General features: G+C 41.2%; 1 protein-coding gene across 5 annotated transcripts in view; it reads left to right on the top strand.

Moving 5' to 3' along the window:
• Positions 1–96: 96 nt before the first annotated feature.
• The window catches only part of SH3KBP1 (SH3 domain containing kinase binding protein 1), a 215106-nt gene continuing 195941 nt past the window's right edge, over positions 97–19261 (top strand). Inside the window, exon 1 of one of the 5 annotated variants that reach the window (XM_017831489.1) lies at positions 97–456. In XM_017831489.1, coding sequence (XP_017686978.1) covers positions 453–456 — 4 coding nt within the window. In that variant the 5' untranslated portion in view covers positions 97–452. The remainder of the gene's footprint in view (positions 457–19261) is intronic. The other 4 variants (XR_001877520.1, XM_017831488.1, XM_017831491.1 and 1 more) reach the window with 4 other exon arrangements.

Genomic DNA, 19261 nt, shown 5'->3' with positions numbered 1-19261 from the left:
CTCGCCCCGGCAGCAGCAGCGGCAGCAGCAGCGGCGGTCGCTGCCCGCGCTCAGAGCCCGAGCCGCTCCCGCGCCCTCGCACCGCCCGCCCGGCTCGGCGACCCTCGGCTCGAGCCCCCTCCAGGCGCGTTCTCCCTGGGCTGCTCTGCGTGCCGGCAGCGGGGCCCCAGGTGGCTGCAGGAGGTGAAGGCTGAGCCCGTTCTCTCGCCTGATTTCTGTATATTTTGTTTTCCTCGCACACGCCGAGGGAGCCGCGGCGCTGCCCGCAGGATGCAGCCCGGCTGCGGCGGGTGCTGAGCGCGGCGGCCGCCGGAGGAGGGAGCGGCTCTGTCAGCGCCTCCGCTCCGCGCGGCGGCGGCTCGGGCGGTCCCTCGCCCCCTGCCTTCGCCGTGGCCACCCGCCCCAAACTTTCAGCCTGTTCTCTCTGCCAGGCGAAGCCCAGCTCGACATAAATGGGTGAGTCCAGGCCGCCGGGGTGGCGGTGCCGCGGGCCGGCCGGGGCTCCCGGCGGGCGGGTGGGGTGCGGGTGCCGCTGGGGGCGGCGGGAGGGAGGTGGCCGCCACCGGCCTCCGCTCCTTCGGCTCACGGCTTTTAACTTCTCCCCTCCCCCGGCCGAGGCAATAATTGCTTTCATGTGACAGGCGGAGAGGTCGGGGTGGGTTGGCGGCGGCGGGGCGCCCCTCGGTGCTGCCGCGGTCGGTAATCCTGAGTGGGGCTGACACGGTTACGAGCCCTCCCGTGCACCGGCTGCGCGGCCTCGCCACCTTCCCGCCGGGCACAGCTCTCCCCGGGCATCTGAGATGTGGTGGGGCCGGGCCGGGCCGGGCGGAGAGAAGAGGGACCTCCGCCCCGGGCGCACAGGTTGCGCTCCGAGGGGCTGCGGCGAGGAGAGCTGCGGGGAACGCGGGGCTGTGCCGGGCTGTGCCGGGCTGTGCCGGGCTGACCCGCGCCGCCAGCACCGCCCCGCCGGGGCCGCGGCGCGGGGTCGTTGGAGCCGCGGGGGGCGGCCGCGCTCGGCAGCCGCTGCCCGTGAGGTGTCACCCGCGGACTTCGGGAAGAGGCTGCGCTGGATGCCCGGCCCGGGGTGGGCAGCGCCCGTTACCTGTGCGGGGCGGGAGGATGCGGGATGAATTGTCCCATTATGCGGGGCCAGGCGGCAGCGGTGCCAGGCGCGGGCTCGCCGAGCGATGCGCCCCGGGGCGTCGCTGGAGCGCCGCTGCCTGCGGCTCCCTCTGCCCAGCGCGGTGCCCGGCGGAAAATGACGGATAGCAGGGAACAAAAGAAGCCAGGCAGCCCTGGTGCACCCACCGGCCGGCGTCTGGAGGCAGCGGCGGACGGTGCTCCGGAACAGCGGCGTGTGGGTATCCCCAGGCCTCCCGCTTCGCGCACGGCAGCGGAAATGCTGCTGGACTCTGGGGGAACCTGAGAGCGGCATCACCAAAACCGCTGAATATCATGCGTTACGTGGGAAGACATTTTACACAATTTTACCTGTTGTAATACAGTGAGGTTGGGAATGTAGTAGGAAATAAATCGTCCCTTTGTTCTTTGAGAGATTAGTTTGAGGGGTACTGTCGGAGCGATGCGCAGCTGCTCTACCTGTGTGTTACAGGATTAAGCACTAGCTTCTCACTATCGACTTTCAGTTAGTTCTCCCGTTCAGGCTGAAATGCCTTCATCCCTATGCAGCTCATTCAGCTGTATTGATCCGGGTGAACTCCGGTGCTGCTGGCAGTAGGCCGGCCTCCCAGACCGACACGTTTAACTGGGGGCATTGGAGAAGACTCTGTTAGGGTTGGTTTGCCTGCTCGCTGACACAGCTCTCAAATTCTGTCTTCTGTCACAACAGATAAGATTTTAAACGTAGTGCTGTATTGAGATGTAGAGTTTGGAACTGCTGAATGGAACAAAATCTGTATTCAGTAGGGCAAGTCATAGGAAATATTTTTAAATATTATTTTTGTTTTCTTATACTCTCCCTGTGCATTTATTTCTTACTAACTTTGTATTGTGATACAGTAAGACTTGTCTAATTTCCGTTTAATCCGTAGTCCAAATATTAGTCTTTTTCAGGTTAATGGTGGAAAAGATTGAGGAAAGCAATAAAGGACCAGTGAAGTAACTTGCATTGATAGAGGTCTAGAAAAGTTTTTGAACACTATAACTTGGTAGCAAAGGCCATATTTTTTCTTTTTACCCACCCATCCTTCCCCTGGGCTGTGATCCTGTGTGTTGGTTTCTTTAAAGCTCATTTGGATGATGACTTTCCCAAATCATCATGATTCAGTCTGGTGTTTCTTTGCAAAATGGGAGTGGAAGGAAGGTAGATATGGGTTCATTGTTGTTCATATCTTAAAATGGTAAGTGATTCTTGTAGTTTAAAAACAAATAGAGAAATTGCTCAAGGAAATGAAGTTATGAGTAGAATTTCTAGGAGATATGAAATGAAAACAATTTTATTAAAAACATTTTAAACATAGCATTTTTGAAAGATGTCCTAGATGCTGATGAGAATAGGTGAATTCTTTGTGTACTATACTGTTAAGATTCTTAAAGTTTTATTTTTAAATTACCTGTGTGCCCTGCATTTTAACCATTTATATTTTCTGTGTGGCACTGCAGAGTGTTGTTAGGCCAGCACTGTGTATGTGTATGTATGTGTGTATGTATGTTATATGTGCCTTTATATTAATCCAGTGTGGGGACCCAAGATTTTTTGCAGCACACGCCCCAAACCTTATAAGAAATACTTTGCTTAACTGATGTTTTATGAGCTCTTCTATGACATTAGGGGTAGAGTGCCTTAAAATGAATTAATTTGCACTCAGAATGCACTTGCCAGGAGAGCTGAGTGAAATAATGGTGTTCTCTAAAACGTAAAAGGGGAAGATAAGGCAAAGACCTTAAAGGTAATCATGAGTACAGTGGAACAAGCTTGGTCCCTCTCTTTAAATGTCTGAGAAATGAAGAGGTGGTGTTTTGTGGGGAGGTTGTTTGTTTTTGCCTTTGGGTTGGATTTGTTTTGTTATGTTTTTATTTTGACACTACTTAGACTTGCATGTGATCAGGGAACTCCTGAGTCTCATTTGCAAGAGCTCAGTGCAGCCACACATCAGACTGTCCTTCTGAAGTTGAAGGTGCAGAAAACAAAGGAGATATGGTAGTTCCTTGGGGAAAACCTGATTTGAAATGTCCCGCTTATCAAATTTAGAAAATCCAAGAGTACAAGTCTGATTCTAGAGAGCAGCATTTACCTGCCATCATCACCAAGCAACTGTGCAACTCCTTGTGTCATTTGGGACACACCTTCCAGCTTCTGCAGTAGAAGAAGGAAAATCCTTTCTTGTGCTATGCAGTCTTTGCTCATGTTCAAAGCACAGACAGTTCAGTGGATTAAATGAGGTATGGGACCTGTATAATAATGCTGCTATGAAGCTAAGCAGTTGAAGCCTTCGTCATAATGCTTAAACACTTTTTTCATCAGTATTTTTTCATCTTGATATTTTTAAGGTATTGTTAAAGCTATCCTTTTGGGAAAGCGAGAGGAAATGTTGCTGTTGTTTATGTGAAATCACATCGATCACCTCTGCTGTCGCCATAGTTGGGAGCTTGGATCCAGAGGCAGTTTTGTGCCCTTGGAACCAGTTAGATCACTAATACTGGCAGACAGCTGTTGTTTGCATGGTTTTGTATTAGTAGTTGAGAAAGGTGCTCTTTTGTTGAAGACTGTAGCTTGTTTGTGCACACCAAAGGAATGTTACACCAAGAAGTAAAGTAATCAAAAAATTTGGTCTATGTGAGAGTCTGATTATTCTGTACCAGTTGCAATCTCTTTTCCTGTTTTTCACCTTTCTTAATTTTATTTTTTTTCCTCTTTCAAATTCTCCTCTATCCCCTGCCCTCAACTTTCCCCCCCTCTCCGCTTCTCTTTACACTATTGAAAGATGCCACTTCCTTCTCCTTCCTCTCTCTTATCTTCATCCTTCTTCCTCTGTCTTATCAGAGTGCTCTGAGGACATTTCCTGCATGTGAGGCCACACTGACCTCCAGCAGCCAGAGCTGTGCTTGCATCAGAACAACTTCTAGGCCTTGTGGTGTCACTTGGAGAGTGCTCACTGCAGCAGGAGCCCTGGGGAGTGTACCTGGTAAACTCCAGCACCTCTACACTCCCATCTAAAATGGAGCATTTTTGGGTCCTGAGCTTAGCAGAAGTTGTATACATCACGCACAGAAGGTGGTGGGGGTGTCTGCGCCCTCTCCAAAATGGTGGAGATTTTAGAGCCTTTCAGTAAAATAGCTGTAAGATTTTTTTAAAAATAGAAATAATATTTGTCATTCTTGTCATTCTTGAAAGCAGTTGAACAGTTTCAGCTGAATAAAGAAAAGTCATAAGAAAGATGATTAACATAATGTTTTTCACTTTGATTTTTTTAAAAAATAAGGTTTTAAGCAGCTGTAAAGTGGCTACATAGAGGAACTGTTATGTAAAAATCCTCCCTAGTCTGTAAAAAGTCTTTTTTCTCCTCCTCATATGGGGTGTTAGTAATTTTAATTCTCTGATGGTCATTGATAGATTTATTTTTCAAGAGAAGACAGTTGCATTGGAGATGTTCAGGATCAGATTTCCAGTTGTTTGGTGACAATATACAGCCTGTGAATGTCTTATGGCCTGAGTTCCAGTGGAGTTTTCTTAAACTGTTGTACAATATTTTCAGTAACCTATATGAAATTTCATTAAAAAATTGCTGTCACAAAGCTTTTTTTCCCCCCAGAAATCAAGAGATAATGATATTTCTGCCATAAAAGGTTGTCAGAGCTGCCTTCTAAATGGATCGAGGTAGGGGTCTGAAATAGAGAAATGTAAAATATTTAAATATGTGTGTATATGTAGAAGAATATGAAAAAAATTTCTGATTTTGAGGTCTTTTTTGGATGTTGGTATCTCTTCTGCTTGCCCCTTTCAAGTAGCTCTTCTTTTCTCAGACTCTTCATTATAGTTGGGTTTTTTTATATAAACTGTTGCTTTTAGCTCAAAAGGTGTGATAAAGAAAAGAATACTTAAAATAGATGGTTTCTTAAAACAGCAGAATTCTTGTGCTAATCAAAATCTCTACATAATCTGTAGAAAATTAAGGTAGAGCTGCTAGAAAAGGTATTTTTTTCTCCGGGGTTTAAGGAAGTAATGTAATGAACGTGCAATAAAAATAATGTAATGTAATAAAACACTTTACTGAAAAGCAGTTTTATTTTTATATTAATGCTGAGTGCACACACTGTTTAAACTGCTACTAATGCAATATATACAATTCATCACAATTTATATATGATGTTGTTTGGATTGCTTCTTTTGTAATTGTTATTTACGGGATGTTAGAGGATGTTTTTAAGAATACTGCTGAAATTCACATAGGAGATGAGTGTTGACCTTGTAGATAATGCATTGACTCCTTCTGCACTTGAAGAGGAAGGGACTCGTGTAAGGAGGAGAAACAGGAGAGCTTGGTAACGTGAATTGAGCAGCTGAAATTTCAGGTCTTATATGTTAGAGGTCACTGAAGTGCTGCAAGCAGGTTAGCCCTGATGAGATCAAAGGAGGGAAGACAGCCACAGAGATGGTATCAGTTGTTTTGCTCTGATACTACTGGTATAGAGCAAGCTCATTAAAAAGTATGATGGATTTTATATGGTTCCTATCTCTGTGGTTTTTAAAATCCAGACCAGAGAGCGGATATTTTCCCTTGATGCAAAAGCAGGAAGTAGCTGTAGGGCATATCTGTGTTCTGTACACTGAGGAATGATGAAAGAATATATTAGGGGGAGGGGAATGAGAGAGGAGGTGAGTATCAAGATTCAGTAATTCAGCTAATGTAAAAGTAATTGCTGTCAGTCTACTTCACACTGAGAGGAAACACAATAAATCTTGAAGTCTCTAAGTGTGAGAGAATATGCAGTTCAGTATTCATGGATTGTATTAGCAAATGAAGTTCACTTTCCCCTCCTTATTTTTGATAATTGAGAAGCATCAGTAGAAACCAGCTTTTCAGAATGCAGTGGTAGAGTCCACATAAAAGCTGTATGTCCACATAAAAGACTGTTGCAAGGTCTTGGCTGTGATTTGTTTCTAACATAACTTTGCCTTAAAAAAAGAAGCATCCTGCAGGATGAGCAATGAAAGGGGAAAGGATGTCTTTTTTCTCAGTCTTGTAGCAGTTTGTATTCCAGTGGGGATGTTGCTGAGAATTTGTGCTTCTGATTTAGGATGAAGAGTTGTGTAGAGTTGTGGATCACAAATGATGTCTGTGCTGATACAACTCTCTTCAGCAACAAGGATAATGTAGTATGGAAAGCTGAGCAGTTAAACAAGGGAAATATCCCTAACTTCTGATTAATCTGTAGTGTCAGTATAAAGAGGTGCCTTTTGAACTCTGCCTTTGAATTTCATTAGGAGTATTGTACAGAAGGAAAAAGTTCCTCTTTATCTGTTTCTCTCTCTCTCTTTCATACTGTGCAGCTAAATCACTTCTGACAATTGAAACCAGCTCACACCAAAACCAGTGTAAGTCTATTCATTTATTTGAAGATCAAAGTCAGTATTGGTGCACAGCTCCCCAGGGAACTAATGCTTTTTCAAAAATGTCAATATAGATTTGTTGCATGTGTTGCGAGTCAGGGCCCAACCAGACTAGATGATCTTTAAAGGTCCCTCCCAACCCAAACCATTCAAAATGATCCATCAATATTTAATTAGCTTTCAGCGGTCACACTGCTCATATTTAAAAATTAAGTGTTTTATGTCCTACAAGTAATTTGTAGAAATGAATTTGCAACTTACATTTAAAAAACTCCAACCAACCCAAAACAAACAAACCCCCCCCCCCAGCAAAGTAGGAATCCCCATGACGTGTGTCCTCCGCTTGTAGTTTCTAGGAATTTGCTTGTTAGTTTATAAAGCAACACGCTGATGCTCTTTATTGATAACAAAGTCTCAAAACAAACACATATAAAAGTCACTTCGGGGTGTTTTCCTGCTTATTTTAATTGGGGTTTGTGGGAAGAACTTCATGGAGGTCAGTGCAACTGCTGGTACTGGTCCGTGCTGTATTGACTGCCTGTGCCAGCCTGACTGGCTTTGTATGTAGTCTTTCCAGACAGCTAGAATTATAAAGGTTTTAGTTAAAGGTAGAAGTATTAGAGTATAAGTGTACATATACAGAACATTTCATTTTTGAACCAGTTGTAAAACTATTCTTTGGAACTCTCATCTCAGATTTGGATCAAATATGTCCTCTGTCTGTGGTTGCTGATTCAGCCTTACCACTGGGAAGAAACATTTTTAATACTCTGGTAACTTGGCAGAATGGATCTTTTTTTTTTTCTTTTCTGATAGGTTTGTGCAGCATTGAAAATTTGCTGTCCTTATGACGAATATAAAACTGGCAAGCAGCAAAACCTCAGCTTAATTTTTCAGTGTTTTTCTCATTCCTGCTGTTCTTTCTATGAGGTCTCACTGAGCTCTTATTGAGCTGTTTGTGCTTCTCTGTCTATGTCTATTTCCCACTGTCAGAAATTCCAAAGTGCATCCAGAAAAAGATGCCTTTATTTTGGGGTTTCGCTATGGCAAGGTGTGAAAAACTTTCTGCTGTTAAATTTGGACCAAAGAAGTGTTTTAGCTTTGGCCTTATGGTTCCAAATGTGAGAATTAATGACTTTGGAAGAGTGGTGATGGTTATTTATAAATAATATTTGAATGTTTTATGTATGAAGATTGATAACCAAGATTTTTTTTTTCCATCAACTGTGTCTTAGGGAATGTGTCTTTATTGTCATTAGCAGCTTTATGGAAAAATATCCTATCAAAACCTTCCAGTCTAGACAAGACCATCTTATTTTCTTGTGAAGTAATGTTATTACATTTCATGATTCTATTACATTTCATTGAGATTGGAGAACTGAGGTGTTTGCTGAATGCAGATATCCAGCTTTCCTGCTTAAACTATCAAATTTAAAGAAACTCTAAAACCTACATAAGTAGCCAAAATCCCTCAAACAACTCCTACCAAAAAAATTCCAAACCCTGGAAGAACCTGACTTTGCTCCCCTCATCTTCTAAATGACTGGGCAAAGACAGGGGAAGGGAAGGAGAAATGAGTGCAGAGAGTGAAATCCTTTCAGTAAAGGCTGAGCTTGAGAAGCCTTGCCTTGGGTGCATGATCAAGCAGTTTGTGACAATGGGTATTCCTGAACATCTGAGATTGAGCAGAAATACTTCCAGGAAGGGTATGGTCCTACTAACTGGGAAAAGAAAATTGCACCATGTGAAGGCAGACCTGGTAGCAAGAAATGCTTGTAACTTCACTTGCTGATATAATGGAAAATAAATTCTAGTTTCGGAAGAGTGCACAAATATGTCTGCAAATTTATGAATCCTCATGATATTAAAGATTTCCTTCCTTAATGGCATGAGCCATGCCTTATTATTTGATTTCAGTTTTCATTCACAGAAACATCAGGCTGCCAGCAGTTGTGGAGAACATTGGCTTGGTAGCTTACAAGATTTGCTTTTTATATATCTTTATTTTTAGATTGCCCGTGGGAAAGAAAAGGTTAATCACTGTGCAATCTTGACATCTAGGTTTGGTTCAGACTAAAATATAGATGGTGAAGTAAAACGGTTTAAACCCTCTTCAACCAGTAGATTTGAATTTTGATACACTTCTGTGCTCTTGTTGCATTTTTGTTTAATGAAAATGGTAACATTTAAGTTTCATCTCATTTTAAGATTCTAAGCCTTTTGCTGCATTGAGCTGGTCATGTAACTAGTCCTGTCGTTAAGTATGATATTAGATTATTTTTAATCTTGATTCATTATTAGTTGCTGTACTCCTAATATTGGGAATGTGTTCTTTGTAGCTATTTTTGCTAGCAACTTGAATGACACAGTTAACTTTTCAGGTGACATAAAACTAAATACTTTCTGGATTTTGTTGGATTTTAGCTAGTTAGTTTATATATACATTTGACCAACTTCTCATTTGCTTCTTTCTTTTTGTAGCAGTCTGTAAGTCTTGTAGATACAGTAGGCCAAGTTTTGCCATCTGTATAAGACTGCTCCAACTTCATAGAGTTAACATGTTTAATCAAGGGATTTGTGAGTATAGTTAATCCAGTCTGATTAACTGCTGTTTTATGGATGGAAGGTCTTAATAAGCAGAATCCTTCTATGACTTCTTCCTTGCTTGACTGAGTGTGTGATGAAAAGAGATGTACCTTTGAGAGGCAACTAATTTGTACAAGTAAGATTGCCTTTTTCTGTTGCAAGAAACAATCTTTTAACTGGGAGAGAAATCTTCCTGCTACTGTTGCTGTTGTCTTTGGTTACAGTAGTTTTTAATGTTCATCCTCCTGGACAGCGGCTCATTCCTCCTCCATCCAGTAATCTCTTCTAAAATTGGAAAGATCTTTATTTTCTTTGAAACTTAATATAAAAGTTCCTTGTATCTGCTGATTGTTTCATTCATCAAATACCTTTATTTAGGTGCATTTGAAAACAGTTGAAATACACTTGTCAGTTCTACTTTGACCACTGAGGTCAGTTTGAGTGGTCTTGTTCTGTCAGCTCATACTGCCTTTCAGAGTTGCTCACTTGGATTTGCATTAACTGTCCTACTTATTTTAAAGACTACAATTTCTGTGTGTGAAGTACCTATAAATAGTGCTTTTGATTAGCTGACATCTCAATTATCTGACTGTGGTTTGTGGAAGATTAAGATGCCATCTAGTTCATGATGAACTACTGCATTCTGACAATTCAAAGTGATCTTCACTGGTTCCAGAGTCAAGAGAGATCTATTCATATGTAATTCCTCTGCAATGTATTTGATAGTTTGTTCACTGTTGAGGAGAAAATAGTTTTGTTTATTACTGTGTGTTTCTCATTCCTTCACCTCATTCTGTCAGAAAGCAGTTGCACCTTTCCCTGTCAGGTAGTGAAGTACATGTATGCTTCTTTCCTTTTGAAAATTGAGGGGTTTTGTTGGTTTGGATTCATGTGTTGTGTTGTTGTTTTTTTTTTCTTTTTCTTCTTTAAATAAATCTGCATCATGTTTCTCCTCTGTTTCTCAGGAAAGAAGCTCTTCAGCCTTTTTTGTTCAGGTACTGGATGCTCTGTCATTCTGTCATCTCATCTGTTCACATGCCCTTCCTTCAAATTCATCTTTCCTTCTCTTTCACCTTTCTTTCAAATGCACTGCTGCTCTTTTTAGAAAGCTTTCCTATGTACTTCCCTTACACAGTCTCAGAATTCTCTATATTAAGGTGCAAAGATGCACAGAATTCTGAAGGCAATCTGGTGTGGAATATAGCCTGACTGTGGATGATGATCCTTTACGAGTTTTATTCAGAATTAGGGAAAGAAGAAACCTTTGACTGAATTCCCATAAGTATGATGTCAGGAAGGAGAAGGACTGGCTGTCTTTGAAAGACTATGGCTTTAAGCTGTGGAGTTCTTTCAGAGTCAGAATTGGTACCTTGGAAGGTACCAGCATAAATGCTGAGGTGTGTGTTGCATATTTTGTTTTGCCAGCCACGTTTTTGATATTTTTTGGTGGAAGACTGGTGCCTTTGGTATGTGAAGTAAAACAGGTTGTGGAAGTTGGCAAAGCCAAATGCTGAAGTTCCAATGTTTTTTTAATTTGGAGAACTTAAAAGCAGGATGTTGCTATTTTAAGTAGAATTGCAGTTCCTGTCTGTTCAAGTCTGTCAGTGTCTCTCTCAAGAACCAAAATCAAGGAGCTGATGTAATTTCTCTTGTAGGCAGAGAAATTAAATGTAAGAAATGCTCCTTGTCTCTCCAGACCCTCTGAAATCTAGGATTAGTTTTGGCTTCCGATTTCCTTAACTCTAAGATCTTGAAACACTGGAAACCAGGGAAGGTCCTTACAACGTTCTTTAGAGGGATGGAGTCCAGCAACCCTCTTCTTAGACGAGGGAAAAGTAGAGCTTACTCCTTAGCCTCGGAAGAAGTGCTCAAGGTAGATAACATTCAGGGACAGCCTTATTTCTGTCCTCTCTAGTTCTCTTGGTTGTGTGGTTTAACCTGCACGCTGCTTCCTGGGTGCCATAGGAAGATTCTGTGCCAGCATCGACCCCTCTGTCCTGAGGAAAATCTGTCTTATTGTTACTTCCTTGGCCACACACTTTGTCCTGTTCCAGACAGTACCAGTGTTGGTTACTGGGTGTGGGTGGGAGGAGGAGGTTGTCAGAAGAATAATTACTTATAAAACAATAGGGTTTATTGCCTCTGTTTGCTTGGGTTCCACAAAGCTCCATCCTGCTGCTTTCTCCCCCTTTTCCCCACATCCTCAATGCAGCAAAGGGTTCTTCTGTCTGAATGCTGACTGTTGTTTGTGCTTTCACACTATGCACAGCTCGGCTGAGCATTCCCATTCAACCAGCACAGAGTGGCTCGAATTCCCTATTGGAACAATGCTGTTATCAGGTCACAAGCTGTTCCTGCTCGCAATGAGAGTCAGTGACAAGTTTTCAAATGTACTTGTTTGGCTTGCATCAGTTTTTGCTTTCAGGATTGTTCTTCTAAGGTGGAGATCTATGTAGTGCCCCGTTTTTGGAAGTTCATTCTGGTCATATTAGTTAAAGGAGATCTCTTGGAAGTATAAGAGTGTTTTTGCAGGTGGAGGAGACTTCTTGAGACCTTTAACCTGCTACCAGAAGATACCTCTTTTAAGAACTGTGTCTTCTACTTGCAGCATAACCTTTGCTTTCTGAAAGGCTTTGCCTTGATCAAAATCAAGAGAATTTCTCGAAGAAAAAGCAAAAATAAAAAATGTTGATGGAAGTGCCTACTTGCCCAGGCCTAAAACTGACACATGGGATTTTGAAAAGCACCGTTAAAGCAAAACAGAGCTGATTATTTCTCTTCTACATCCAGTCCAGCTTCTCACTGCTGTACAATGCATCTCTTTGTGACAGTTTATAATGCATCAGTTAAAACACGACTGGTTTGTAGTCGTAACATTTGACAGGTGGAATTAGAAGAGTTGCTGCTGGGGTAAATATTTTGCAGCTGCTGTCTTAAAAATTATAGAATTCCATGAAACTGAGGGAAAACAACGTAACTTTAAAATTTTTATAAGACGCCGTGTTTGTCTACAGCTGGCATTTCACAGCTAAGGGTTGTAGCACAGTCCAAGGATTTTGGCTGTATCAGGCTACTGCTGCCAGCAATCTCTTCTTGCAGAAATTGCCGCTTCCAAAAGCAGGAGTACCACAACAGGATGTATCTGTGCACCACTTTTCAGTATGGTTACTTAATGTAACACCATTTTTATAAGCACTTCAAGAAAATGTGGCTAAGATGCAGAGGAGTATGTTGTATCCTCCCCATCCTCCTCCTGTGCAAAAGGGTTGCTACTTTTGGCAAAGATGTGTGGTGATAGTAACAGCTTAGGCATCTAGTGAAATCCTCCAAGCTCCTCTGAGATCATAGTCGTAATTACATTCATGCTTCTAGTCTGATTTTAATGAGACTAGGTGAATGTTGCTGGTTTAGAAGCTTGGAATTTTAACAAATGCTATGCAGTACTCAATATGAAGACTGTGAACAAATTGTTGACCACAACCTCTGCTCATCTTCTGGGAGGTTAAATGATGGTACATCATGTCACTGAAAAGGTTCTTCTGAAGAAGTAACTAATATCCTTCCTAGCTTTTCAGTTACCTGAGAGTGAGATTTAAAAACTGCAAGGGTAGCATTACTAACAAGTTTTTATGAATATGTAGTTTGTCATATGGAATTATTTGTCTTTGTTTAGCTTAAGTTACAGTACTCTTCACCTTTTCTGTTTATCTCAGCAATGGGTATAATAATTTATATTCTTCAGAACTTTGAATTATTTTTATGGGTATTAGAGGAGTCAGGAACTCGTGTTAAGAAGATGACAAGTGTTTTCCTCTGAACCTAATGTCTTCTGTGTATTCTGGATGGCTTCTTGTGTGCGTTAGTATCTGAGGGGAAGAACAGTGCTAAAGGTGCACCAGCTCTCAGGACAATTTTGCCTCTGAGAAGCACTGTATTACTTCAGTTACAGGTTAACACTGCACATTGTCTACAAGCTTGACAATGTGAGTCTAAAGTACATTTGTTTGTGCATGCTGTATGCTGTAGTTGAGAGGCACTCTGGTTAATAGAACCAATGAATTACAGTAAAATTAATCTCTTTCAGTATCAACATTATGATTCATTTTGTTTTTTGAGACAGAAGGACCGCTTTGCCCTGTAGGAAAAGATCAATTAATTCATGGAATACAAGTGCTTCTCTGACTGACAGCCACATGAGTGCCAAAGATTGTCTGTGCAATCTCAGTCTTTCAGAAGGGTTAAGGAGACTCATCCCAATAAAATCTAACATGTATTGTTGGGTGCAGAGTGATATTTAAGGGGAAATACAGATGTAACTGCTGCCATCTAGAACTACCACAATTATCTTTTTTTTTCCTTGCTTGCTCCATCGTTTCATGTGTGTGAACATCTTTGGTGATCAGGTGTGCTTTGGCATGCTGCTTAAAAAGTTTGTATCAGACATATGAGTGTGACACGATAAATTCAGTGAGAGGCAACTACTATGATAGCCCTAAGAAAAGCTTAACAAATTTATAATATTTATTAGAAATACCTACCTGAAGTTGTTTCCCACAGAATTGCTATAAGGTGCAAATTTTATATGGAAAGGTCCCACGTATATGCAAAAATACAAACACACTGATTTACTGTTGATCTTTACCTGACTGTAAATGCAAGATTTTTGGATGGATTGTGGTCATACCAAATGCCTTAGCCAGAATATAAAGTATTACTTGTCCTACTGGGTGAATTCCACAAGAATAACTGGGTGTTTATGTGTTTTAAAAGCTGGAACCAAGCATACCTCTTTGAAAAACAGAAAACTAGCTCTCCTCTTTTCCTGAAGAACAGCTCAGGCGTTATGTCAGCTGGAGTGGCTTCAGCTCTGCTGCTGCCCAGAGAAGAGTCACGACAGCCCTTGGCCAAGTGTTCACTCTGCCCTCCAAATCTGATTTTGGTTGGGGTGCTCTGTACAGCTCCTCTGTTTCTGTGCCTGCGTGTGTCTGTACCTGTGAATTGCACACAACGGGTCTTCCCCTCAAATGCTTCCCGTGTGTCCTGAGTGTTCTGTGGCTGCCTGTGATGTTTCCAGCGAGTGTGGCCTGTGGGAGAGGGCTGGGACTATAATACAGAAAGGTCCCTGGGTGATGTGACTTAGGTGGCCCCTTCTGCGACTGCTCTGCTCTTTGACGGAGTGATTCAGTGAAGGTCCTATTCTAGGACTATGACCTTTAGCTCCCCCACATTGTTTTCAAAGGGGAAGTAGGAAAATGTAATGTAAACTGAAAGCTGTTGTCTTAGCAGAGGAGTTGCTGTTTATCATGTAGCATGGGTTTAACATCTTGAAGGTTGAAGAGTACAGATTTTCCTTCTGATGTTTTTATCTTCCCCTTGAGCTTTTCTTTTTCATGAAGCAGAATCCTTGCAAATACTTTTAGCACGGAGTATTATTCCTGGTAGTGTTGCAAAAGAAAAATGCCAAAAATTGAGAAAAAATTTGAGTTAATTTTTCAAGGAAATTACATTTCTTCAATACTTGCTTGCAATCAAGTAGATAGAAAATGTGTAAGTTAATTTTTCTGCCACAGACACGTTACAAAACTAGGAGCTCAAGCTTCCTTAAATATCCCAGTTGCAATCTACTTTTAAGATGTGAAGTTAGTGATATATTGTTATTTAATTGTGTTTTATGTGCATTTCAGAGGTATACATGGTAATGGGCATTTCCATTTTGGTAGAGTGATGACTCCAAAGGCTATTCAGTGGCTCCTTCATCTGGTATTATAAAGTATAATGACACTGAGAGAGTTGAGTCTTTATAAACTAGAGATTATTTTGTTCTCTGGTAGAAGAGCCCCATCAGACTTTATATGAATCTATTTTCCTTCTCTCAGTTGTATTTGTACTACAGCATCCCACATGCAATTGGCCTGACAGCTGTTCAGTGTTCTTGGAGTGCAGAAAACAGTGGCCTTGTAGGTCATTTGTGATCTTCAGACCTTCTGGCCCTCTAGGTCTAGTTTAGGAAACCAGCACTATTGAATGTGAAGTAGTTTGGGGGTTTTTTAAGTTTGAGTTCTGATTGTAAGTCATCAGTTATGCTTTGTGGTTTGCTCTAATAAAAGGTACTGATGTTTTTCTCTCCTAGTGGCTCCTAACGTTTTACTAAGAGTTTTTTTGCAACCTGTCACACAGTACAAAATAGTGATTTTATTTTTTTTAAGTATGCCCATAAACTCTGAAAGAGTAGTGCATTCACCAGCTTGTACCCAGGTGTCTCAAACAGAACAGTTCATTTGAAGAAGACCTTGTCTGTCAGGTTTTGAGGCAGATGGAAATGGATGGGCAGATTTGTAACCCGTTATGAAACATTGTCTTTATGCAAAAGATAAAAGCTCTGATGCACTCTCTTCTGAGAAAATGTAATTTGAAACTTTAATTTAAAGCTTGAATGTAGAATACTTGAAGGTAGTCTGTCTAGTTTCCATTTGGTTTTTTTGGGTAAGCTAATGCAACAAGTGTGTTTAGCATTGATATGAAGTGGAGTGACTAACAAAAGTGAAAACGTAAAATTCAGAGAAGTAGAGAAGCTCTTAACTCTTTGACTGCCATGTTTAACTGTATTCACAGTCTTTAATGTCTACATTTGGGTGTGAAACCAGCCTGCTGCAGAAGGTGGAGTTGCCCTATGGATGTTGTTACTTGGGTGGAATAGTGCCAAAGACATTAATAACATTTCCACTGTGCCTACACACTTCAGATGTAACAAGAAACTGATTTAATAACATGGCTTTTGTTGCGCAGTAGCAAATCTGTTTTTTTTCTTTATTATTTCTTGCTTGGAAAGGCACTCTATAATAATTGAAAATAGCATAAACAGAGACACTTCTGTCTTCAAATGTTTGTGGCATTATTAAAGAAATTCTGACTAGGTCAGTTTAAGAGATTATATTCTACTTGTAATTTAAAAGGTGGCAAGGAAACAAGCTAAACAGTAAAAGAAATGTTTGTAATAATCAACAAAATAATTTCACGTGTATATGTGACACTAACTCGGGGAATGAAAGGTAGGACTAGTTAAACTTTTAATCAACAGTTTTTTTCCAGATACGCTTTTTTAAATATAGCTGACAGGTTACATTTCAATGCCTGGTTCATAGCATTAACATTTCAAATTGTATATTTTAAACCCAAACCAGTAAGCATTAAATTAAAAAAATCTTATTCCCTGACATTGCAGTAATGAGTTGTACTGTGCCAGTCTCCAGCAGGGTTGTTAATAACTAGCTTTGATTCTGTTCCGTGAGTTTTTGTGTTACAATTTGGATTGATGGTAATATAAGGCTAGGAATAGCGGATTGTGTTGGCATGAGAATGAATGTTCCCTTTGTAGATCAAAATAACTTGAATAGCTTTTGATATTGGATTTCATTCCTAACGTAAAAAATGCCTTCTTCCAGCAGAAAATCTGATAGCTAGAGTTTGCAAGCTGGGGCAGATTAGACATACAGACATCATGAGGTACAATATTTTGAAGAAAAATTCTCAATACAGCAAAGCCAGATCTTTCTGTCCCAACTCTGCCATTTTATTTTGCTCTTGGCTTAAAAGGGATTTGAGTTTTGGCTGTTAATGTAACAATCTGTTTACCTTGGCAGAGCTAGGCCTAAGACCAGCCTTTGTTGGTTAACAAATAAAATTAGTCTGAGCTCACTGTCCATGGAGTGTTTTCTCACATCATGAATCACTGGGCAAACTGGGACACTGTTTTAGTCCAGCTCTTGAGGAGAAATCTAGCACAGCACTTCAGAAATGTGGTGTGTTGTACTTACAGATGTGAAGCACAACCTCTGGTTTGCTTTTTTCTTGACATACCTGGATCAGTGTTTTCTCCACCTTCCATGAAGACAAAATTTCACCTCAAAAGAAACAAAGAAGACTAAAGTTGACCGGCAAAACGAACTTTTCAAAACACACTTTGAGAAGGTTGTGTGGTTTAGCATGCTTTGGAAAATGAGGTTGATTTAAAAACTGCAACTGCATGGACCTGTAAATTATAAAGCACTTTTAGGCTGTCATATGCTCTCTAAATTTCAGTAGTATGATAAATGACAATTTTGAGTGATCTCAGAAGTACCTTCCCATCAGTTTGTCACAATCTACACATTTGTTAGGTGTGCTCTTATTCCTCTTTCCAAACTGTGCTCTTGGTTTCCTTTGAAGAGTTTATAAACATCTTGATTGTGTGGTCCTATTTTGGTGATTCATGTGTCTCTGACAGCTTACACACACTTACATTACAGTAATCAAATTCTCTGAGAGGAGACAGCTTTTAAAAATATTTATATGGGTTTTTTAATAATTGGAAACTTTTATAGACAGAGAAAAGCCTGCACAGTAAAGGAGGTTTTTTTGTTTGTTTAAACAAACTTCCAGTAAAACAAAAGTGATTGAACAGCTGCAGCTGTGGGTATGTGAATTAATGCAAGGCAGACAAACTTAAGGGAGTTAATTCCAGTGCCTCCAGCCTACCCAAACAGCTGTACAGTTAGGTCAACAGCCCCATCCTACCTTTTGGGCTCTCAACATAAGAGAGAGAACGTAATTAATAAGAAAACAAAACTGTCAGTAAACATGTCATTTTTACAGCCTTCTTAAGGGAAAACTGCAAGCACAGCAACAGATCCTAGAGCTCTTTTAAATCATGGGACTTAAAAGGTGGGAAAGTTGTTTGTCTTCCTTCATTATGTCTTGTTGCAGTCTGAATGTTGAGGAGTGTTTGAAGAACCGGTAGTTGGAGCCAGCCTGAATCCCTGCTCCATTGCCATGTTCCCCTTCCAGCTCTCTAACTGCCTCCTGGTTGCTTAGTACTCAAAGCAGTATGGAATTGCATTCATAGCAAAATCAGTAGGATTTAAAAGCTTCCTAAGTAGGAAGGAGAAATGGCTTAGCACATACAAAAAGTTTTAAGTCCTGAGAGCAAGTGCATCCTAGGCTGCTTAAAAATGATGATACAGGGCCTTGCTTTCAAAAGATATTTCCTGGGATTCAACCAAATTGGAAATACCCCTCTAAATAGTCTGAATTTTGCCTTTTCTGAGCCACAGTGCTGTTGTGTTCTGTGGAGATAAAAGTTTTCATTGATGCCTATATACCTTGGTGCCACTACTTGGATCCAGTAATCTTTAGAGAGCTATTGTGTAAATACAAATTCTGAACCAAATTCATTGGTTGCTCTGGGCATAGTGTTTGTATGTGTGCATATGTAAATATATATATATATATTTATAATTATATGGGTAATATTGTTGCTGTTTTAGAGACTTTCATTCATATATTAGAAATGTGTCTTCTTTTTTTTTTTGGAAATTTTTTCTAACTGGAATGGTCAGTTTAAGTTCGACAGATTTTCTTGTTTGTGTAGCAGTTGGCACAGAAGGGGTCCAGAGACTCTGCCAGAGGTGGTGAGGAATGATGCAGTAGTTGTGGCAAGATGCTGCAGGACAGCTAAGGAGGATTAAAAATCTGTTGGTTGGCTGAGTTCAGAGTGTTGGGCTTTCCAGATCTTCAAGTCCCTGAGGCTTCAAGAGACCAAACCTCCAGCTTTCCTGAAGGAAGTGCAGATGGAGTCTGTGCCTCTTGGGCTGTGTCTGGAGACTCCCAGAATGGCAAGTCTGAAAGCCTGAAGTTTATAACTTCTGACACCAGGAGGAAGGCTCCTGCTCCACCTCATGATCTGCAAGTAGGGAACAAATTTAGTGCTTTTATAGGTGATGAGGGTCTTGCTCCATCTTTAATAATGCCACCAACATTTGAAGACAGAAGTGTCTCCATTTATGCTATTTTCAATTATTGTACAGTGCCTTACCAGTCTGGTTAATCTGAGCCATGAAGGAGCACCAGGAGAAAGTGGCAAGGGATAATAGTAGGGAAATTCCCTGCTGCGGGGAGTGGAGACTCCCATCTGCTGACCTGACCTGTCATCTAGAGAGGCTTGTTGCTTGCCAGGAGGTTGGATCTGGAACACTGTGGCAAGACTGCCAAGGCTTGTCTGGCCTTCAGATTACTATTCCGTGCTGCTCTCCCATGTAGGCTTCAATGATACTGCCTGTAGTGATCTGG

This window comes from Lepidothrix coronata, unplaced genomic scaffold, assembly GCF_001604755.1.
Source record: "Lepidothrix coronata isolate B3197 unplaced genomic scaffold, Lepidothrix_coronata-1.0 Scaffold191, whole genome shotgun sequence".
In the NCBI taxonomy this organism is placed as follows: domain Eukaryota; kingdom Metazoa; phylum Chordata; class Aves; order Passeriformes; family Pipridae; genus Lepidothrix; species Lepidothrix coronata.
The sequence above is the reverse complement of the archived record's forward strand: the minus strand, read 5'-3'. Positions and strand labels throughout refer to the sequence as shown.